The sequence below is a fragment of the Melanotaenia boesemani genome, chromosome 13 (assembly GCF_017639745.1).
Source record: "Melanotaenia boesemani isolate fMelBoe1 chromosome 13, fMelBoe1.pri, whole genome shotgun sequence".
Lineage (NCBI taxonomy): Eukaryota > Metazoa > Chordata > Actinopteri > Atheriniformes > Melanotaeniidae > Melanotaenia > Melanotaenia boesemani.
In genome coordinates, this window is record NC_055694.1 from 24,694,399 (window position 1) to 24,715,759 (window position 21,361).

Sequence of the window (21,361 nt, forward strand, 5' to 3'; positions counted from 1 at the left end):
GTCAACGCACGAGCGGTCAGAAACAGGCGACATACATCAGAGGCGGCTCAAGTTTCCCTGTCGCGCTGCAGACCACTGTAATATTCCCGAATTTATCAGAAAAACTCAGTTGAATCTTTGTTGTGTGATTGTGGTTATTTGGGGATGCTTCGTGAGGTTTAACTGACTTCTAATACGTCACTAAATAACTGCGACGCTTAAGGTTTTGAGAGCACGTAGTTTTCCGCTACCTGCTGCAGAAGAAAAATACTGTACTAAACTGTATCTCAGCTTCCTCTGTGATGGCTCACTTTGATATGATTTTTGTGTGTATGATTGTAACTGATGTGATTTATACTTCAAGCCTTAAGGCTCATGTAAATGCACATTTTAGTCACATGGATGGTTTCTATTCAACCTTACTTGCGTGTGCACAGTGCATATTACCATAGCTTGCTATGAATTAAACCGTGACTCAAATAGCTGCACTTAGGTAAAATCCCATCAAAACTTAAGGTACACGTTGCATTGTCCAAATAATAACAAGTCCAAGTTGTTTTTTCAATTTACTGAACTACCCTAACAAAGTGTTATTATGGTGAGTGCCTAAAAAATACCACGAATCATTATTTTTAACTTCAACACCGTTGTCTGCTGTCTACAAAGACATGCAATAATCATAGATGTATGATTAATGGATGTCTGTGTGCATCTTGAGTCTATCCCTGCGTATTATTGACCACTTGTACATCAGTGAGCCAGAGACTATTTGTAGAGCTTCTTGAAATATTGTCCAGCATAAGACAAAAAGAGTTGGGAGCTACAAGCAATCTATACCAAAAGTCAATAATTAAAAAATAATGAACGTTATGAGTTTTTTCCCCCCTTTATTGATTCCTGTAATGGGAGATTTCCAAGATAACCTTGTCTAGTTACCTTCCATACATAACTGAAACATTGTGTGTGTGTGTGTGTGTGTGTGTGTGTGTGTGTGTCTGTGTGTGTGTATTTTGTGCGCATGTGTGTGTATTTTCTTTTTTGAAAAAAAAAAGGAAAAATCTTGCAGAGCCCAGTCAACCCAATTCCATCTTTCTTTGTTCTCTCATAATGCATTGTTGCAGGCTATTAGTTTAGAGAGTTGTAATTGCGTGAATGCGTTTTAGCATTGACACAATATTCTTCCTGTTTCTCTGTCTTATTAGTATTGTATGTTAAATTTTCAGCATACTTTCAGCTATTTCAGCCATTGAGGTATCTAAATGTCAAGCTCATTCAGGACATTCCTACTTCTATTAAATTCTTCTTAATCTTTTGGTATTTTAGAATTGTTAAGCTTATATATATATATATATATATATGTATATATATATATATATATATATATATATATATATTACTGCCATTGAAATAAATGAAGAAAGCTTCAACTTGTTCAAAAACTTTGTGCTCTTTTGAGCCTTCACTACTTTAGCATACTTTAGCTAATTACACCATTCAAACTTTAAATGAGTCACAATGGATTGGGCTATTTAACTTCTATTCAGAATTTTGATATAACCATTGCAAGTGTACATGCCAGCATTCCGCTACGTCTGTGTATATACTTGCTGTACACGACAGATGCACGGTGCGGCAAAAATGCTCAACACTGGAGGTCACTGCAAGGGGGAGTACACAGAACTTGGACTTTGAAATAGTGAAAAGATCAATCTACCGGTCACATTGTATTCCTGGGTCATCAGTCCCCAAAACGCTTCCAATTTGTTGCTGTTAAGGCACAAGTGTTTTTGACTGTGCAACGGGTAGGAAAAATATACAGATGCAGGTAGTTGTAGACTAGGACCGATAGACGGTCTTCAAAACTATCCGCCAGTGTGTTGTATTCGGACCTGTCGTGTTCATGCTCTTGTTTGTATGAGCACCACTAGCGTTCAAGTCAACATTGCAACTCACGGCCTACGTGCCAGTCGAACGCTAGGAATGTGTGGCAGCCATGTGTCGTACGTGGACGTGTTGCTAACAACAAGTATATCTCGGCCCTTTGAGTATGTAATGTTATCACCACTCTAGCTTTTCAGGCCTTCTGACTTATTCAGACGAATGCTTGTCACTCATTCAGCTTTCATTGTTTTGCTACAAATTGTACATCAAAAGTTAGGAAAATGGCCTGGCTTTCAGCTAATGTTACCAAGCAGCTGTCAACTACAGATTTTTAGCTACACTGCTCAAAGCAACACAAAGTCTACCATTAAAGTGTTAAGTACAACCCCAAATTTTTATTTTGGTGGCAGGCAGAAAATATTGAATTATAGTCAGCAGCTCAGTGGCCACAAGCAAGATTGCAAGCGAAGCTTCACAAAGCACCTTATGCCACAGAGCGGTCTTTTAAGTTGGAAGAATTCCCCTCCAGAATCTCCTCAGCTCGACACTGCAGTGGTTGAAAGAAGGTGATCCTAAACCATATCATTTTGAACAGTTAGCATTGTTGCCATGGCACTGGCCTGTTGCAACAGCTATGGCACGCTCTAGCAAGCTGTAGCAGTTCGCTGCAAGCTGAGGCTTCGGTAAGCAGGTTTTAGCCATTTTCAGCATCTTCAACTATCTTTAATTATATTAAGCGCATTTCAGTTCAACATTCAACCATTTCGGCACATTTAAATTCTTCGACTTTTGACTTAAGCTTCAAAATTACTTCTGCCAGTGCTTCAGCAAACTGATTTCAGTCATTTTCAGCATCTTTAACTATGTTCAGCTCCTTTAAAGTCAATCATTCAGCATTAATGCATTCACGCTGCTGTTCTGCAAGAACAGCAAATTTTCTAGTTAAATTTCCTTTTTGTGCAAGGTGACCTATGAAGTGTCGATTGCATCTTTCAGCTTGTCTCTTGACCGCTATGCTTGATGTGCACTTCAGAAAATGCAATGTTAGCAATCAGAGTTTACAGGTGATACAAGCTATCTAGCCATTATATGGGTGGAAAAGGCAGCAAATGTGTTGCATCACATCGTGTTTGACATGGTATTTTCCGTAGGGGGATATACCTTGCAGAGATTATGAAGGCACTATAATGATGTGATTTCAAGTCTTCAGTAGTAAGCTGCATGTCTTTGGCCAAAATGCAACTAAATTTTCTCCCTTTTTGAATTAGTAAAGTTGCATATCCCCCCCCCCCCCCCAATAAGGTCCAGTAGGACTGAATTTTGAACTAAATGAATGTAAGGATGTTTGGAAACAGAAATGTGGTCTGATTGATATGCACTTTGACGCAAAAACTGAGATGTTTCACAACACTGTTGAGCATTTCAATAAATTTCAGTTGCACAGTCCATTGCATGGTACTGTGTGCTTGTCTCAACTTTATGTAGGATATCACATAAAATTTGAAGACCTGTGAATGTGCAGCAATATATTTTTATTTATCAGACTAGTTGAGGGGCATTAGCAAATAACTTTTAGTTAGATGGTATCCTATACTGAACACCGACAAAAAGCTTAACCAAGGTATTTGTAATCCTATCCACGTTAAAAAAATATGGACTGGGCCTTAAAAATAGATGTAATGTGAACTTATTTAACTATTATTTTCACATTCATATTAATTAAAGTTCAGTTTGATCCAGAATCTAATAAAGAAGTGATTACCAATAACACAGTGAGTTTGTTCAAACTTATTAGAAATTATAAAACTTGATAAGATCAGTGCTAACCATAAATAAAAGAAAGAAAGAAAAAAAAGGCTCTTCCAGAATTTCATTCTTTATTAATAGATTTCTACTTGGAAGTTAATTTGTTTTACAGATATTAGTGAGATTTACAATAAACACTTGTGTGTTGACTGAGGGTTCGGCATTCAGTTTCCTTGGGGGCCAATGCCACCAGCAAGCTTAGATAAAAGAGGGAATACTTAGACCAAGTTAGAAGTTGTTTTCATCTTCCAGTTTCCATGGTGAATTGACAGTCAGTACACATTTGACTGTTACTCTGTGGCCCATTTTGCACTTCCTGATCTGAAATACCACAGGGGAACGATACTACAATGTGTACCATCTCGATCTAACAGACCTTCTGCTGTCAGTTATATCGTCAGTCAACCCACCCCCATTTCAGGAAGGATTTTAGTTCATCATAATACTGGGGAGGGCTGGAGTTTCCACATATTTTGTTATTATTGTTTTTCTAGTAAAGCAGTTAAGTCATAAAGGAACCATTTGTACTGTCCCTCATTGTTATTCAGCATAATGTGATCAGTGTGGGCCCAGAGAAACACGTAATAATGAATCATTTTATGATACTGTTTTTTTTTTTTTTGTCTTGTTTTTTTTCTTTTGATAGTTGATCCTGTGTGTTAGCACTGACTTTCCATTATTGGAAACCACCTCTTCTCTTTTGTTTATGGAACAGACCTCATCTGTCACTGAAACTCTTTTGACCAGCTGAGAGCAGTGAGTCAGTTTTGTCGATAAGCCGACAGGAAAACAACAGCCCATGTGGAGGAATAAGATAACGCTGCAAACATTTCCAGGAGTACTCTGAACCTTCTATTAGATTTTTTTTCCTTTTTTTGCCCAGATACATGCTTTGCATTTTATTCGTTTATTTGGACTCAACACAATGCTGATAGTGTAAAGGTTACAAAACATGACGTGTCTCAGCTCCACTGGCCATTTATACATATCCCATTTTAAGGATATGCTTTTTAAATATGGTTGGATGTGTTTGTGGGGAAAAAAAACAGGTTATTTAATAACCAATAATATGCTAAGCCAGCTTTACTGTGTTGCACAAGTCCTGTTTACAATATATAAATAAATATGCCACAAATTCTTTATACCTTACAGCAATAGCCATTTTGCATGTTTAAATAAGAAACTTTTTTTTAATTACTTTGTCAGTTCTGGTGGGTTAAGAAAAGAAGCAAGCATGTGTGGTGTGATTTCCTAAGTTACTCATTTGGTTAAATCAGCAACGTGAACTGCCTGGTGCTGTACAGAGCATTGAACCTTCTAGTGATCAAGGGTGAATAGCCAGTTTGCCCCTTGTTTAAATATAACTGCAGTCAGCAGCAAGGCTAAAAATAACAGTGTCTTTACCAAAATCCACAACCCGAGGCTTGAATGTGACCAATATAACCCCAGTAGAGGCTTTCATGCTGTGCTGTAGCTACTAAGTATATCACCTTTTTTCTCAGCATGCCTAGACAGGCATGCTTTAAATAGCCAACCAGAGCTATATTCAACTTGAGACATTATGTAAGAGGATAGAGAGGTGGCTGGATGCACTGTGGGGCTGTTTCCCCTCAACCAGCCTGAGGCAACCTGCAGCTCCCAGCTGCCTCTGTCTCTCCCACAGAACATCCATTTTATTTAGCTCATCCCTGTCCATGTCTCATCAAATAAAACTAAGCTATCTGAACTCTTTCTGTCTTTGTCTTGTCTCTTTCTTTTCCTTGCTGCCCAAGGCCAAATGCAAGGAAACGGGATGACTGGTGGTTGTCAAAGGGAATCCTATTCTTGGAAACCTCTTAGTCACCCCAGTAGTTATGATCTAAGTAGGGAAGCGGGGTAGAGAATGGATGATGATGTACATGGAGGGTATGTTATTCAGTCTGCTTGAAGGACTTGTGTACAGGGCCTCATTGACAGATCTCCCTAGTTGAATTAAAATGGCAGATATACATTGTAGGACATCAGTCATAGCAACCATCAGTTAAATAATTTGAAACTGTAAAGTACTTGGGAGATGGTTTGGTAAATGTAGTCATATTTTGATAGCAGATTAATAGCATTAAGCAAGGTGTGTGGTTGTTTTGTCTCTCTGTGTTGGCTGGTTCTGCAGTAGACTGGTAACCTGTCCAGGGTATACCCTTGACTCTCGTCTGGTAGTTGCTGCAGGCTCCAGCCCCCTGCAACCCTGCATTGGAATAAGTGGGTACATAGAAACTGGGTAGATAGATATTCATATTTTTCCTTCTGAATCTAAAACAAAATGAGGGGCATAGACTGTGCAAAAAAAAATAGTCCTTATCCACAACTCTACAATATACTGTAGACATACTATATGGACATGCATCAGAATCCCTGGGACCCGCACAGAAACCATCTACCCAACATGCAATTGGAGTCTAAGTAGCAGTAGTTTTTCTATTTTGTGAATATACATGTTTACAGCTAAAGTAACATGGCTTTAGGGATGGCACTTTGGCTTTGTTAGTTTTGCAGAACATCCACTGACTTCATTTCAGTCATCAGTAGGGTTGACATGAAATTGTGCACACAATTTCTAATCCACAAGGAATAAAATTTTCTAACGACTAAGATGATCTGCTGCCTTTAGGATTAGCTTTTGAAATTCTGGTCCTCTGGCTTTCATTCTAATAAATGAATCAAACTAATCTAGGATTGCTTAAGTAAATTTAATAATCATCCATTATGTTTTTTTCCTAAACTGATTAAACTGCACCACCTTTGGTCATTAGGCTGTTGGGAACATTTAAGTTTCAAGAAAAAAATATGTAATTTAAATTCAATAAATGCATGACATTTCCAAGTTAGCAAGCAATGTGAATCTCAGTTTTGACCCAAATAATAATTTTTTGGGCCCTTAAGGTAATTTCTCTCAATGATAATATAATATTGTAATATTAACTGAAGTCATATTTTAAAGCAGTGGAAATCAGTCTATGCCTGCACTTTCAGATAGTTATGAAATTCTAAAGTATCCACTAATTTAGAGCAAAACCTCAGTAAATGCTTTTGCCATAACTTTGTTCTGTGCTTTTATTTTCTAACTCAACTGCAAATCTCCCTAACCCACCCCCGCAAATTAATAGCCTAATGGCATACTGCTGAATTGGCTGGATTGGGGGTTTAGCTTGGCGAGACCTAACTATGATCCGGTGTAACTACAACACATATAATCTCCAGGCACAGGCAACACAGCTGTTGTATTTAGCCTCCAACAAGATAACAAGGACCTTGTAAAGGAGACCTGGCACCTTGATCTGACCAGGTCTGGTCTGTGTTAGAGCCAGAGAAAGCTCTATTAGCTTTAGGATCACAGACTGGGCTTTGGAGCTAAGCCATGATAGAGGTCCTGACCTCTCAGAGTCCTAAGCGGGAGAGAAGGTGAAACTGAGGGAAACAGTTGAGGGTGGTTGAACTAGTGTGCCAGAGGCTGTCAAATTTGTCTCACTTGTCTGAGGTGGGGAAGGAGGGAAGGCGGTGGGGGACGGCTGATAGCACTGACGGGTGCTGGTATCAGGCCTGCTCACGCTCATCCAAATCCCAGATTAAAAAGCCCCCACTCCCTCGCCAGTTCTTCCTACTGCACACTCTCTCTGTGTCTCTCTCTCTAACACCCTTACAAAGCACCCCTCCATTTCTATCGTTTCTCTCACTGTCTCTGTCTCACTCTGTCTAACCCAGTAACACTTTTACAAGCACCCCCCACCCTCCCCCCTGCGTCTCCATATCTCCCTCGCTCCCTCCCACCCTCCCTTGTGTAACAGTGCCCAGTGCTGGATTACTAAGATCTGAGGTTGCTGAAGCAAGGGACTGTGGCTGGCTTCGACCACAATGGTGAGGTAGGGCAGAAACTATCCCATTCTCCTTGACCGTATTTTCTGCCTTTGGACAAATGTTATGCTACTTCAGTTTGTACTCTTCACTTAGATAATGTTGTAGTTTGCTAGTAAATAAGCTGTACTCTGCTGTAGTTTTCTGAAATTCATGCACCAGTTCCGCAGCTGAAGTATAATAGGTGAAAGGGTATGTGGATACACAGTTCTGCAGGAGTGTGTATGCATAAGTAACAATGTTTCTTTACGGGTCATTGTGTGTGTGTGTGTGTTGCTTTAAAAATGGCAGCAAGGTTATAAAGAGACTGTGCTCTAGTTGTCAAGAGGCTGTTGAGTTGTGTGCGTTTTTGTGCCAAGATACTTAGAGAATAGGTGCTTCCTGCTTTCAGCTGTTTGCAAACCTGGTAAGGTGAACAGTTGTGACTTCTTTTTAGCGACCGAAGCATTGGAACAGTGTATTTCACTAGTTTCAGCCCATCTCCATTGTTTTAATCAATTTACAAGGGACAGCAGGACTGTGATGAAGGATTTGAAATGGATTAGAGACACAAGGCATTTTTATCCTACTGTTTTTATTTCTTTGTATGAATCAGTGTAGGATTAAAAACAATATACAAGTAATCTGTCCACCAGCTTACACCTGTGACCTATCAATGACTCTTCAGCACACTGACCTAGTAATGTAAAAATACATCTAAGAATTATAGAAATAAATTTTCTCTATACTGTACATTGTAATATGTAAGTACAAGATATATGGGTTCACTTCAAATCTGAATTCAGGGAGGTCAGTTGAACAGTTGTTGTGTTCTTTCAGTTCTTCAAAGGAGTTCTTGTGGAACTGAAAACCCCCCATTTGGTGGAAGTTGTTACTGAGAGTGCTGTCAGTGAGGTCAAAGTAACACCCATGTAAAAGCCAAGATGCAGGTTTATCTAGGAGAATGTTTTCTCGTTTTGATATAGATTTAGAAAAATTGGATGACTTTTTTGGTTGTTGCTGCTGATATTTATTGCTAACATGCATTTGGTCCAGGCTTTGGTCCTATGCACATTATATTTTTAACCCAGAACTAATCAAGTAAACAGTCAGGAGGGTTTACCAAATGCTTGGATGAACTGCTCTGCTTCAGTCAATGACATGGGAGTTGTTCTGCTGGGTGACGCAAAGTCTGGCAGGGTACAGGAGAGATGACTTGAGTCCCATCTTGTAAAAGGAGAACATCACTTTCTTATATTCCTTCCTCTGGTTGAGGACCTCTGAGGAGTAGTCTTCATGAACTCTGAATGAATTACCCTGATAAAGCGACGTTCCTCTCCTCCGAGCCACCAGCCGTTCCCTTCTCTGGTAGTGGTGGAAGCAGAAGATAACAAGTTAAGGTTTTTACCCGGACTTTGGTTTGATAGTTGTGCTGTGGTGAGCCCAGTCCAGTTCGGGTGTGGAAGAAAAGGTTTCCTCATGGCCTCTTGCAAAAGTTTTGAAAAGAACCACAAGAAAAGGTTGTGGGCCTTTAATTACCTCAAGGAGCCCAATCAGCCGAACGTTGCAGCGACTGCTTCTCCCCTCCAGTTCAGTTAGCTTAGCCTTTAGCTTCCTGTTATCAGTTTGAAGCTGAGTGCATAAAGCTTCTACCTCCTGCATCTGCTGGTAAACAACATTTTCTTCTAGTGACGACAGTCTGTTGTGGTGGCTAGCGACGGTTGTTTGGACTCTGTTTAATTTGTCGTTAAATTCTTGGAAGGACATCTTGAGCTCAGAGAGCAGGGCTGCTCTATGGTCAGCTAGTAGTGCTACAATATTGAGTTTGTTAATATGGGGGTTGACCTTGGACGTTTCACAGGGTTTAGTGGTTTTTAGTGGTTTATGTGTAAATGTATTTTTTAATAAATGTGCATTAATTCCACACATTAATCTTTTTGCTCTAACAAATATCTCTATTTCGACTTTTGATATTTTGTCCTCGTTTGATTTCCATATATATATATGAATTTCATAACAGTTTTATCAGTATTTTACACAAATTAATTTATGTCTCTTCTAAAAAGTGTTGTTAGTTTTTGGTCTAAAAATGTTTTTTTTTTTTTTACTTTTTTGAAAGAGAATATTGTTCTTACTTTTTTTATTATTATTATTTCTGTTTGAAGTTATATACTTCCCTACTAGAGTATTTATTTTATTTGGGAAAGGTACTGTGGCTTGCACTCGTGTTTATCTCATTGTGTCTTTTTATGTATTATCACTTTTTCAATGCCTTTGACTCATTTCCTGTTTTCTTCAAAATTCCTGTTATCTTCGCCAGACTTGTAGAGAATATGTTTAATGTTACAGGGAGGTCCTTGTCCAGTTCGCCCTCCACTTTTAACTTTATAATGCCGTATGTATCTTATTGGATTCATATAGTTTCTGAGACATTTTGCACATTTTATGGTAAAAACCTGGCTCAAATCCCTGTTGTACACTATTTGATACTTATCTTCTGTCCTCTGGTGAATACAATAACAATAACAATACAAGAATGGATTACAAAAAATGTAACATATCACACAGTAATAAATTGTCAACATATAAAACTTTATTATTATTATAATTTTTTTTTAAAAAGAACAAAAGACATTTGGATTAAAAAAATTAGACTTTTCTTTAGGATTAGGTTTAAAAAAAGTGATTTATCAATTTGAATCAATTCAAATATAATAAAACCTTTGTAAGTTTTATTAGCATCAACACGTTATATGAGATCTGAACTTTAAGAGTATTTAGAGCGACTCCACTGAATGAAATGGTTTCATAAGGACATTTAAAAAGTTTTACTTTTTTTTCTGTCCAAAATGCATGTAAACTATCAGATTACTCTCAGATAACTGATTTTGATTGTCACGTAAATGGACTCAGTGTTTCATAAAAGTAGTTATCTGAGAATTTCTTTAATATTCAAGAAAAATAGGTGGTGTTACACAATTAGCGTCATTAAATTAGTGACGATACCCAGGCCTACTTTTCTCCCCATTTTTTTCTTGGGTCAGGCTTTAAAGAGTTAAATATGTTCATGACTTAGCCCATTATAATTTTTTACTATTTATTATATGTAAAGCTCATCCAATAATTTGCACCTTAAGCTCCTGGAATGGGAGAGTGCAACTGATAAGTTTTGCCCCCTGGTGAGGACAAAGGGGGTCAGGTGCAGTCTGGGTCAGATTTCTCAGAAAGTCTGTTTGTTGCAGGCTGCTCTAGTCTACAACTTTGCCTCAGTCTCAGTTTAATTGCATTTATATCACTTAAGAACATTTATATAGTTAACGAATCCTGTGTTTTACCATCAGTGCAGCAGGATCTTACATAACCAGTTAGTTTTCTATGTTTTCTCATTGATCATTGCTTTAATTTACAAACTCATTTTTAAAGTTGTTCCACTCATCTGGCATCATTACTGATTCTTCTGCAGTTTCATTTTTTTCTTTCCAGATTTTGCTTTCTCATGTTTCATGTCCATCAATGTCAAAACAGGTCAGGCCTCTTTTTGATTGGCATCCAGTCAGTTTTACTTTTGATTCATGTGTCAAATGGGAAATACTGACATTTGCTTCCTTTCAAACACCATACATAAAACAAACATTTATCTAAAAAGTTCAGACTTTTCAGACTTCTTCTTATATTTATTTCAGTAAATGTCACAACGACTTCGTTTGATTTTGATTGTCGCTGTAACAAACAGAACCTCCAACTAGTGACAAAGATTATGTTATGCTTTAAAAACATTTTTTCACATTGATTATAGCTTTGCAGTTTTACGTGTTATTAAAGAACTTAATATTGGGTATTTTGTCTTAACCATGCTGAGATGTAGACCTGTAGCACAATGACCACAAAAGTTTCCAGGTGTGTATTTGCTACTCTGAGGTGACAAAAAAGTCTGCTAAGCTGACATGAGTCTTATGTTTTTTCTTTCTGTCATAGGTTTGTGTGCTGCAGTGCACAAAAACAGAAACGTCTAAATGCTCGCCCAATGTGAAAGCTTTCAGATATCATGTCAGCATGAACTCCATGAAGGCACCGTTTTGTCCCCTGCTCCCTACTCTACACTGCATTAAACAATATTAATATTTCTTAACGTGTCGGGAGGTAGTAAAAGACTACGGTTTAGCATTTTAAATGCATAATTTTCATGATGTATTTATCCCTGCCATCTTCAAGCAGTTTAACTTATCTTGTCAAATTCAAAGTTCTTTATTGTCCTAAGACAAAGTTAATAGTTAAAATGTAAGCTAACTTAATGTAAAATGCACTTGAATGCACACACCAACACACACACACACACACACACATATATATATATATATATATATATATATATATATATATATATATATATAACACACACATATATATGTATGTGTGTAATATATGAATATATATATGAATATATGAAATCCCAAATTTCCCTGAGGACTCTCCAAAGGGATTAATAAAGTATTTCTATTCTATAAATGCATTTCAAATCAGAAAGACTTCCTTCCATTGTGTGAATATATGTACTGTACATATTACACATATTTTTAATATACAATAATTACAAATTGTTGTGTTATTCTTGTTGATAATCTTTCATTGATAAACTTGTATAAAATATGCAATCTTTAGTAAAGATTTATGAAGCAAGAAAATGTCCTTCTACCGTGCATTATGTATTGGAATATAATGATAAAACATTAAACTTGGGTAGACGGTATGCTGGAGACAGGTTTGCTATTTTTTGTATTTTATTTTATTCAGTTAAGATATAAATTTTGACTCCAGTCATCCCATTTTTAATTAATAAGCTCTTTTATTAATTGTATCTTTCTATAATTATAATAGTTTATTATAATATGGTTATTAGAATATCTTCTTCAATTTATTGAAAGTTTTTTGTCTTTAAATTTCATTTAATAATTGAATTTGCATTTGAACTGTGTTCTTTATAAAACAGTATTAGGTAAAAAGGCTCAAACAGGGTCTAAGTTCCAGCTCTGGCCCTTTTCTGCATTTCATCCCCCTCTCTCTGTGCCTCCTTTCCTTTTAAGAACTTTTAAAAAATCACATATAACAGGATCATAAATCTACAATGTTAAAAATTAAATTGAATGTTTATACAGTTCTCCAGAAAATTAATCCTTGACTTCCAAAGATTTTTTTGTAGTATAAAGCATAAAGTAAAAGCAAATGTTTTCAAACTTTTGATATGTATATGTATATATATATATATATATATATTAATGAGATAACTTTTAATTATTGGTAATAATCAGCGATGGCTGTTCTATTAGCTGACAGATATGCTTCCTGCAGTGGAAGTCCTAATTCATTCCCAGATTAGATGTCATATGTACCATAAAACTTAAAACCCAATAACAAAACAAACACGGTTTATACATTTGAATTTTAAAACAGCACTATTAAACCTACAGTAGAAGCACAAAAAACACAGTTTTCAGGTATGTTGTGACATTGTTTATTTTTCATGCACTTTTCTAAGCTATGCTGTCATGTTTCTTGGTGACATTTTTAAAAGCAATTTATGTTCCTAAATATCTGTACTTTTCTAGTCACATCTGATACTCCCCAAATTACTTGTGCTGTTTCAAGTTGTTTTTTTTTACAATGTCCTTTACTTTCACACACATAGGGGCCCTGGATAGTCAGTGGCGCGTTCAATTACCAGGCAATGGAACATAGTTTTCAGGGGGGTTTAAACCAGTGATCCCTGCTTAAACATGATCTCTTAATCCAAACAGCTGACATACATTCATTCACTGGGACATTAATCACTGCCTCTTCAGGAATAATGTTTTCCTTCAAGAATTAAGTGCAGTTTTTAATCAGCACTATGCACATGTATTTGGTTTGTGTTGAAATAACTGGTCAACATACCTGAGAAGTAGATGTGATAAATATTTGCCTGCAGTGTTTGTTGCACTGCAGCAGAGGAAGTAACATGTCATTATTAGCTTTGGCTTTTCAGTACTGTAAACATCAGTGTCCTTCCCTTTCCAGCCAGAACAGGACATACCGACTGTATGTGTTCACTGATTCATCAAGAATGAGTGTTCCTCTTTTTAGTCAAAAGAAAGAAGCACGGAATATGTTATAATTGTGATTACAGATATTCAAATGTAACATTAAAAAAATCTGCAGGAGTAGAAGGTTAAATGTGATGACATTGCTCAGCAATTATGAATTCATCCATTTCAGCCGTCTTCATCATGTCATCTTTCATACAACTCACTTTTGAAATGATGTGTAATCAGTAAAAGCTGATTACACATCATTTCAAAATCAGTAGAAGCTGACAACACAGTTTAGGGTCACCTGTTATCTAACAAGCGGCTGGGAACAAAGATCCTGTATAGAGAAGAGGGAAAAAGTCTTAGCCTAAATGTTAATTATTGCTCTTTTTTTAACTGCCTGACTGTGAACATGTAGTGAATCATTGTAGAGTAAGAGATTTTCAGTAGACTTCTAGTCAAAAAACACACAACCTCTCAGCTTGGTGCATACAAAATATATATAGAACAGATCTGGACTATTTGAAATGCATTAATGTATAATGTATTGTGTATTGTCCTTTATTTATATATATACAGTATGTTTGGTATATAGTAATACTGTTTTGTCTATTGTTATGTCAATGTCTTTATGTTTCTTTTGGTCCCCCTTGCAAACGAGATGTTACATCTCAAGGGGTTTTTCATAATAAATTGAATAAATTGAATGTATTAACATGACATTAAAAAAAATGTGTGGAAAACCTGATAAATTATTGGTTAAGTATGTTTGAATTCCCAAATGCAGGGGGGAGGTAATTATCTTGTTAGAGAACAGCATGTTGCACAATAAATACTGAAACACTGATCAGTTTTACATGTGCATTCAAGTTTTAAGAGAAAGCCAAATTAAGTTCACCCACCCACATTCTGACATCATACAAAAAAACTAATATTTCTAATATTTTGTGAGTATAAGTCGAAGAAAATTGATGGATGGCTGGATGGATAGATAGAGCTTGTTTTGTTTTATGCAGCACAGAGGTTCAGTCAGTCTTTGGACACAAGGCCGATCAGCCCACTTCAAAGAATGAAATGGGACATAGATCCAAACACAGATAAAATCATTCTCAATGCTTTAAAAAGAAAAAAAAAAAAACTAAGAAAAAACAACAACAAAATGTATAGCCATTGTTCTGTTTTCTAATGCACTGAGTAAAGGGCCAGAATGGTAAAAAGCACTTGCAAGGTGCTGTAGGAGTTTATTGTTTTAGCACAAAAATTTAACCTCTTAATTATAACTGCAGTTTTTTACATCAATAGAGGACAGAATACTGCAGTCTTCTATAGTAAGCTAGCTTGCAAACCTGGAATTTCTGACTGGGTTAATCTTTAATATTGTTGCTTAATGGCATTTCTTTGATAGCCTGTTTCTGCTGTTCACACATTTTTAGGTGGTTCCACCCTAACATCACCGGAATCGAGGCAGAGCAGGTTCTGTTAACCCGGGGCGTCCACGGCAGTTTCCTGGCCCGGCTGAGCAAGAGCAACCCTGGGGATTTTACCCTCTCTGTCAGGTATCATCAGCTAACGCTTAATTTTTTATTTATTTTTTTAAATGCTGTTTTTTTGTTTGTTTGTTTGTTTGTTTTTTTTACAACCAGCCTCAATATTTCACCTTGCTATTTTAATCTGTTCGAAGTTCAACCCTGAGAACAACCAAATGTATCCTGATGCCATTGGAGAAGCTGCTTGGGTTTCTAGAGAAACAAGTGGTTCTCTTTATCAAATAATCCAAATCAATCATTAACATTTACACAGAAAATTTGCAAATGATCAAACTTTCAGTGATATAAAAGTATGTTATATGCCTTTGCACAAGTAAGCTTGAATGCTCAATTCAAAGTGAGGAGCTTGGTACCCTTTAAACAATTCTCAGAACATGAATTCAGTCCATCTTCAGTCTGAAACAAAGTATTGAGTATGTTGGTAATATAAAGTGAAAATTGTGCCACTTGGGCAGATTGAAGACCTCAGATTCTCTGAAATCCATTCCCTTGGGTTAGCAGTGGTGTAACTTTTTGTCTGTGAGTGAATAGATGGCATTTAAACAGAAGTTGTGTTGTGAGATGAATTCTAGGAAAAAATTAGATAACACATTACAAATGTGTGATTTGGAAATGTTCTGACATGAAATAGAAATAAAACCTTGAGATTGGCCAGCACTGCACAGTGAGTCAAGTGTAAGAAAAAGTCAAATTTGGCATTTACCCTTTTTCTACAAAATTCCCTTTATGTCTTTAATTAAGATTCTTAGTGTTTAAATGTGTATGTGGTGACATTTCGGGTACATAAATGTGGCACTTGTGCTGTGGTGATTACAGACAGCAGGAAAAAAATTGAGATAGAAGCGAGAGTTTGAAGAGTGGCTCTTCCTTGGCAACGGAAGCTTTTAAGAGATACATCAGTCAGCTAAGCGCCTGGAAGAAAGCCCAGACGCATTTGTTACTCCGTTATTGTAACTGGCATGGTGACACAGGCAGGGGGAGGCCATGTTTAAGGGAGGGAGACAGAAAGAGTCAGGGTAGTTATGAAGACAGTGGTCTTGAAATGATGTTTGAGAAAGGGGCCCCTGGCCAGGCTTTGACCTCCGCCACCTGTGGTTTTGTGTTTGTGGTACGGTGTGTCATAGATAACCAGGTTGTTGGGGCGAGTTTTACTCACAGCTTGTGGTCTTGACAGTCTTAAACACACACTGAGACTTAAGCACACTAAGGTCAAGTGGCCAGTGTGAAAAGCCTCCCCAATTACCACAGAAGGTAGGTCACAAAGGCTAAAGAGGATAAAGCAGAATTTATATTAAACTCACTTTATGTAACTTGTGAACAAATACCCACAATCTACTGCTCACAAATGAAAAGCTTAATTCATAAACAATAAAATGTGCTGTTGTTCAGGTTTGTACGTGCTGAGTCTTTGTACATGACTAACAATGGCTAAAAGTAGTCAACTGACTACTGACCAACTTTAGGAATATTCTCTACCTGTTTAACTGTTGAATAATATATGTATCTAATCCTATTTTATATACCATTAGTTGGTGATAGTACTGTGATACTTCCTTACAGATAGATAGGATTTCTATGTGTTTGAGGCTGACTGAAAGCAACTACAGAGAGCAGTTTCCTGGAGGACTCATTATTGCTAATGGCCGACTCTCTCCAGTCAATGCAAATGTTTACATAGCAATGGGTGCTGAGGGAATCTGTTTTATTTTTTTTTTCTTTTTCTTTCCTATCCGTCTTTTTCTGTGCAAATTTTCTTTTTAATTCAGCTACCTCTCCTTTTTTTCTATGGTCCACAAGGTTGACTGAAGACGTAGGGGTCAGACAGAGCTTCTGCTCTGAAGTCTGAAATGCTAATGAGGGATGGAAAATGTAATCAATTCAGATTTTCATAAAACTCAAAAGAGCTACAAAGATAAAGTTTGAAGCAGGAAAAGTTCTGCTATAATTTATATACCAGTTCTGGTCTATAAGGAGAGCAGTCTGGGCAAGTTTTTGCCATCATTTTTCATGTTCTTTATGCACTTTGAAGACTCCAAGGAGGAATTTTAAAGGAAATCTTAAAAGAGAATTTTTCCAGGACACATTACAGCAGGGAGCAGCTTGATTTTTCCTAACTTCTTTATTATGTAACTCTAGCATGGATTTACATTGATGTTTTCACTGCAGTTAAATTGCGTTTAAGTTTACACAGAACAGTAAAAGAAGAACACAGTGGTAAAAGTTTTTGTTTCATTTTGTTTGTTTTTTTTTTTCTTTTACAAATGTATTATATGTTGTGTCTGTTGTTAACATTAGATTTTATATCATTCTAAATAAATCAGGTGTTACAGGGTTAATCCCTTATTTAAAATTAACATTAACATTTTTGTGCAACACACACATAGTTCACTGTTATTATTTTTATATATGTGAAGGATGTTCATAGTTCCAAAAGATCACTACTTCCGACTAGATACTGAACTTCACGTTTCTTACCATAGATTTATCATTGTGTACATGTGTGTGTGGGTGTGTACACAGTGTGATAGAGAAAAAAGCCCTGCGTAGACTGTAAGACTGTAGACTTAAGATGTTCTGTGTGAAAGTATGAGCATGTGAAGGGATGAATGTTTAAAAATCCTTTAAAATGTAGGTTGAGTTGTTACCCTTACAGTAGTCTGTAAAGATATAAAGGTACTACAGAAATTACTCCAAAGCTTAACTGAATTCGATACAATTTTTTTAAAAAGTTGTCAAAAATACTAAGCTGGAACTATTAGAATTTATTGCTTTGAAAAGACTCTAGGCATTTCAAGGAATAATTCAAACATTCTTGGCTTTCTTTTAAGTGGATTTTTTTTAAATATACTACTGAGTTGTCCATGTATGTGTACTTAATCTTGTCTGTATGATTAACTTAAGCCACACTGTTACAAGGTATGATCAAAAAGTTTTGAAACTTTGCCTTTAAAAACCAAAAACATGTTTAATTTAAAAGCTGTCCATTTTCCACTTTGAAGTAATCATGTTGTACGGCGATACTCTCCTCGCAGCACTTCAATCACTCCCTTAAAGTCCCGTTCCTACCACTCGCAGGTGTGCATTTGTGATTTCATTACAGGCTACAAACTTGAGCAGACACCAAGCATCAAATTATGTTTCAAACGTAAGCAACCTAGTGTTGTTAAATAATTACTAGATTTGGGTTTACAGGTTATGAGGAAAAAACATCTGGAAGAGTTTGCAGTATCTAAAACAGAACATGGCTTCGTGTCAAATGCAAAACATAACAACATATACCATTAAAGTGGAGCACTACTTGTCTGCTTCCATGATCCAATGGGTGTTGTGAGAGCATTCAGAAATAAGTATGTAAATGTAGTGCACAACAACACATCCATTTGTTACAGTGTTTTTCAGTCATGCAAGTCTTTTTTTTATTAACCATGCCAACACAACCAACAACACCATATTTGGCTCCTGAGACCTTTTTACCGTCCCCCAAAAAAAATTTCTCACATGAACTATTACCATTTTGGCACAATGGAGATCATGTGCAAGTTGCAAATACACATTTGTGGATGGTGAGAACTGGACTTACAGGTGGTTCCAAATGTAACAGGACTGCACAGGTTCATGACTTTTTGGGGGAAAAAAACAAATTTAAATCATGTAAGGTTTTAAAAGCACCAGTCTGAACCTTCTGATCACATTACACTTTATTAGAAGTCTTTATTTTAAAGCACAGAAACCAGCTTGTTGAGAATAAAAACACATTTCTAATGATTTTTTTTAGCTGTTCCATTGCTGAACATGCTGTTTGGGAGTCTTTTGCTGTTTGTTATATTTTCTCTTTTACACCATAGTTGTCACTCAGATGCTTTTTGCTTGAATTGTGTGTACAAGAGACTAACTGGTTGTGTTGAATGAGGCCAGTATGACAGACATTTATTAGAGATTAATGGACTTCCCTACAGAAATCAGAACAGGACAAAAGTGGAATGCAGAAGAAGAACAAGGTGATAAGGGGAAACAATAGAAGTTAAGAGGCTTTTATGGTGTATCATTCATCCTTCGGCATTTTGGGCTACATGATATCAGTTTGGTCTATATGATATTATGCTGGACAGTGAGAAGAGATAGCACCTACATTAAGGGGACTTTCGTGAATGTTCCACAGAAACATGGCTGCAAAAATTTGTTCAGATCCCACTGTTAACACACCTGTCAGATGATTTAGGCACAAAGGAAAAAATCTGAGACTGGCAAGGAAAGAAGCAGAGGATTTTACCCCACAGTTCCACCCTGGTCACATAACTGTTGATGAACATTTCTGCATCTAGCTTTGGACCCTCATCCATGTTACACACATATTACTTCATTTGTTTATTTAGCTTTATTTGAGCAACAATTAAAACTTTTTCTAGCAATTATGTTTGAGTGTTTTTTTACCACTAGATAAAAATATAAAATTTATGATTAAGATTTCAGAAATGTGGAAAAGCTAAAATTAATCAGGCTTGCTATTAGTAAATTTAAGTGTTTGTGAAAAGAATTTGAGATTGCAAACTGGTTTTATTCCAGACATGGTATTTTAGGAAGTTACATATTTTATAGCTGAGATTATCACACAGGGTGTTAGTTGGAACGTTTTAGAAATGCAGAACTTCATTTATTGAGGAAGAACAACGTTGTACAGGTGCTTCTCTTAGATTTTTTTTTTCTCTGAAACTTGAAAAGCTCTAAGATGTTGATAATGATAAGAGGAAGTGATTGACCATGCATGGGAAGTCTATAATCCAATTTACCTGACAGTAAGACTTTGTCATGTGCAAGAACTGTGCTATGATTGCTCATTCTCAACCAGAAAACGTCCTGCCTTTTTTAATACTGACCATCTTTTAAGATTGATTATGTAGATGCAAAGGATTATGTGTCTTTTGAGAACACCGCTGATATACAGAAGCACCTCTAAAATTTAATCAAATTTTCTTTATCTGTTAAAAGATCCCTGATATTGAAATAGTACTGTGTCCAAATTTGATGGCATGCCAGAAACTGCAGCTGTAAATGATCAAAAGATTAAATAAAATATAAAGTTTCCATTAACCACAATTTAACCTGAGCAGAACAAAAATAAGAGAGCATGTTCTTTGAGCATGGATGATACATACTGGCTGAAAACTTCACACAGCTGTTCACTATAGGTGTTTCCGTTCAGGATCAAGTATATTTTAAAGGTATTGCCTCAGAGAGAAAAAATTTATGATACTCCAAATAACAGGCTTATTATCGTCTGTGGGAAAGCAGTTGCTTCAGGGCCTTTTTCAGATCATCTGATATCAGAAAATGTACTGGTATAGGTCAGTATTTCAGAACAATGTTTAGAGAAAACTATAATCAAACCTAACTCTTTATCATTTTTAATACAATACTGTTGTTGTTAAGTAATGTGGCCTGCATTGGAGTAGAGTCATCCAGAGTTAAGCTAAATTGATGCTGTCCTTTCCACCCTGTGCTCCAAAGAAGACCAAATTGCAACAAATCCATAAAGGTTATCTCTGTGTCAAAATGGGAGAGCAGGGAAGTGAATGAAAATCTAATAGATTTTGTTTGCCTCATTCCAGAGTTAATGGTGTTAAACTCTGAGAGAAAAAAGGGGCTTTGGCCTGAGAGTTGAGGAGGGGCCTTTAACAGAGCCATGGGCCTGTGGCACCCTGCCAACATCCACTAATAGAGCCATAAAGCAATTACCAGGAAATACAGGCAGAAAGGGATGAAGGGAGAGATGGATTATGGGACAAATAAATGCGAGAATGGAGGAGAGGATTTATAGTATGTTGACTGGAAGGAAGAAAAAAGAAAAAAAAGTGAAATTCTTTGGGAAACAAGAAAAGCAATGGAGGGAAATAGGATCTGTGCTATTTGATTTGACCATTAGCTGATGATCGGGTTGAGAGAGACAGGAGACTGGTGTGTTTCTACCGGCAGATCAGATCATGCTGACTGCCAGGCTAACTCCCCTGTGGTCCATAAATCTGTTGTATGAGCGTTTTGTTTGTGTCGTCATGTTTAATATGTTCCGAACTGTATGTGTGTGTGTGTGTGTGTGTGTGTGTGTAAGGATGGGCACCTATTCAAACCAGCCAGAGGACTTTGAATATGCAAAGTGGTACCAAATTTTTCCTGGCTTATCAAACTCAGTGCTTAGCAGCTTCATGCATTTCTTTGCTATGGTAC

The 21,361-nt window shown here is 36.7% G+C and overlaps 1 protein-coding gene across 4 annotated transcripts in view; it reads left to right on the forward strand.

Annotated features, from left to right (window-relative positions):
- The window catches only part of ptpn11b (protein tyrosine phosphatase non-receptor type 11b), a 40,087-nt gene that overhangs the window by 216 nt on the left and 18,510 nt on the right, over window positions 1-21,361 (forward strand). For 3 of the 4 annotated variants that reach the window (XM_042003258.1, XM_042003259.1, XM_042003260.1), the window contains exon 2: window positions 15,029-15,151. In XM_042003258.1, the coding sequence (XP_041859192.1) occupies window positions 15,029-15,151 (123 nt within the window). Of the gene's footprint in view, window positions 1-7,485; window positions 7,563-15,028; window positions 15,152-21,361 lie in introns of those variants that run through there. The other variant, XM_042003261.1, reaches the window with a different exon arrangement.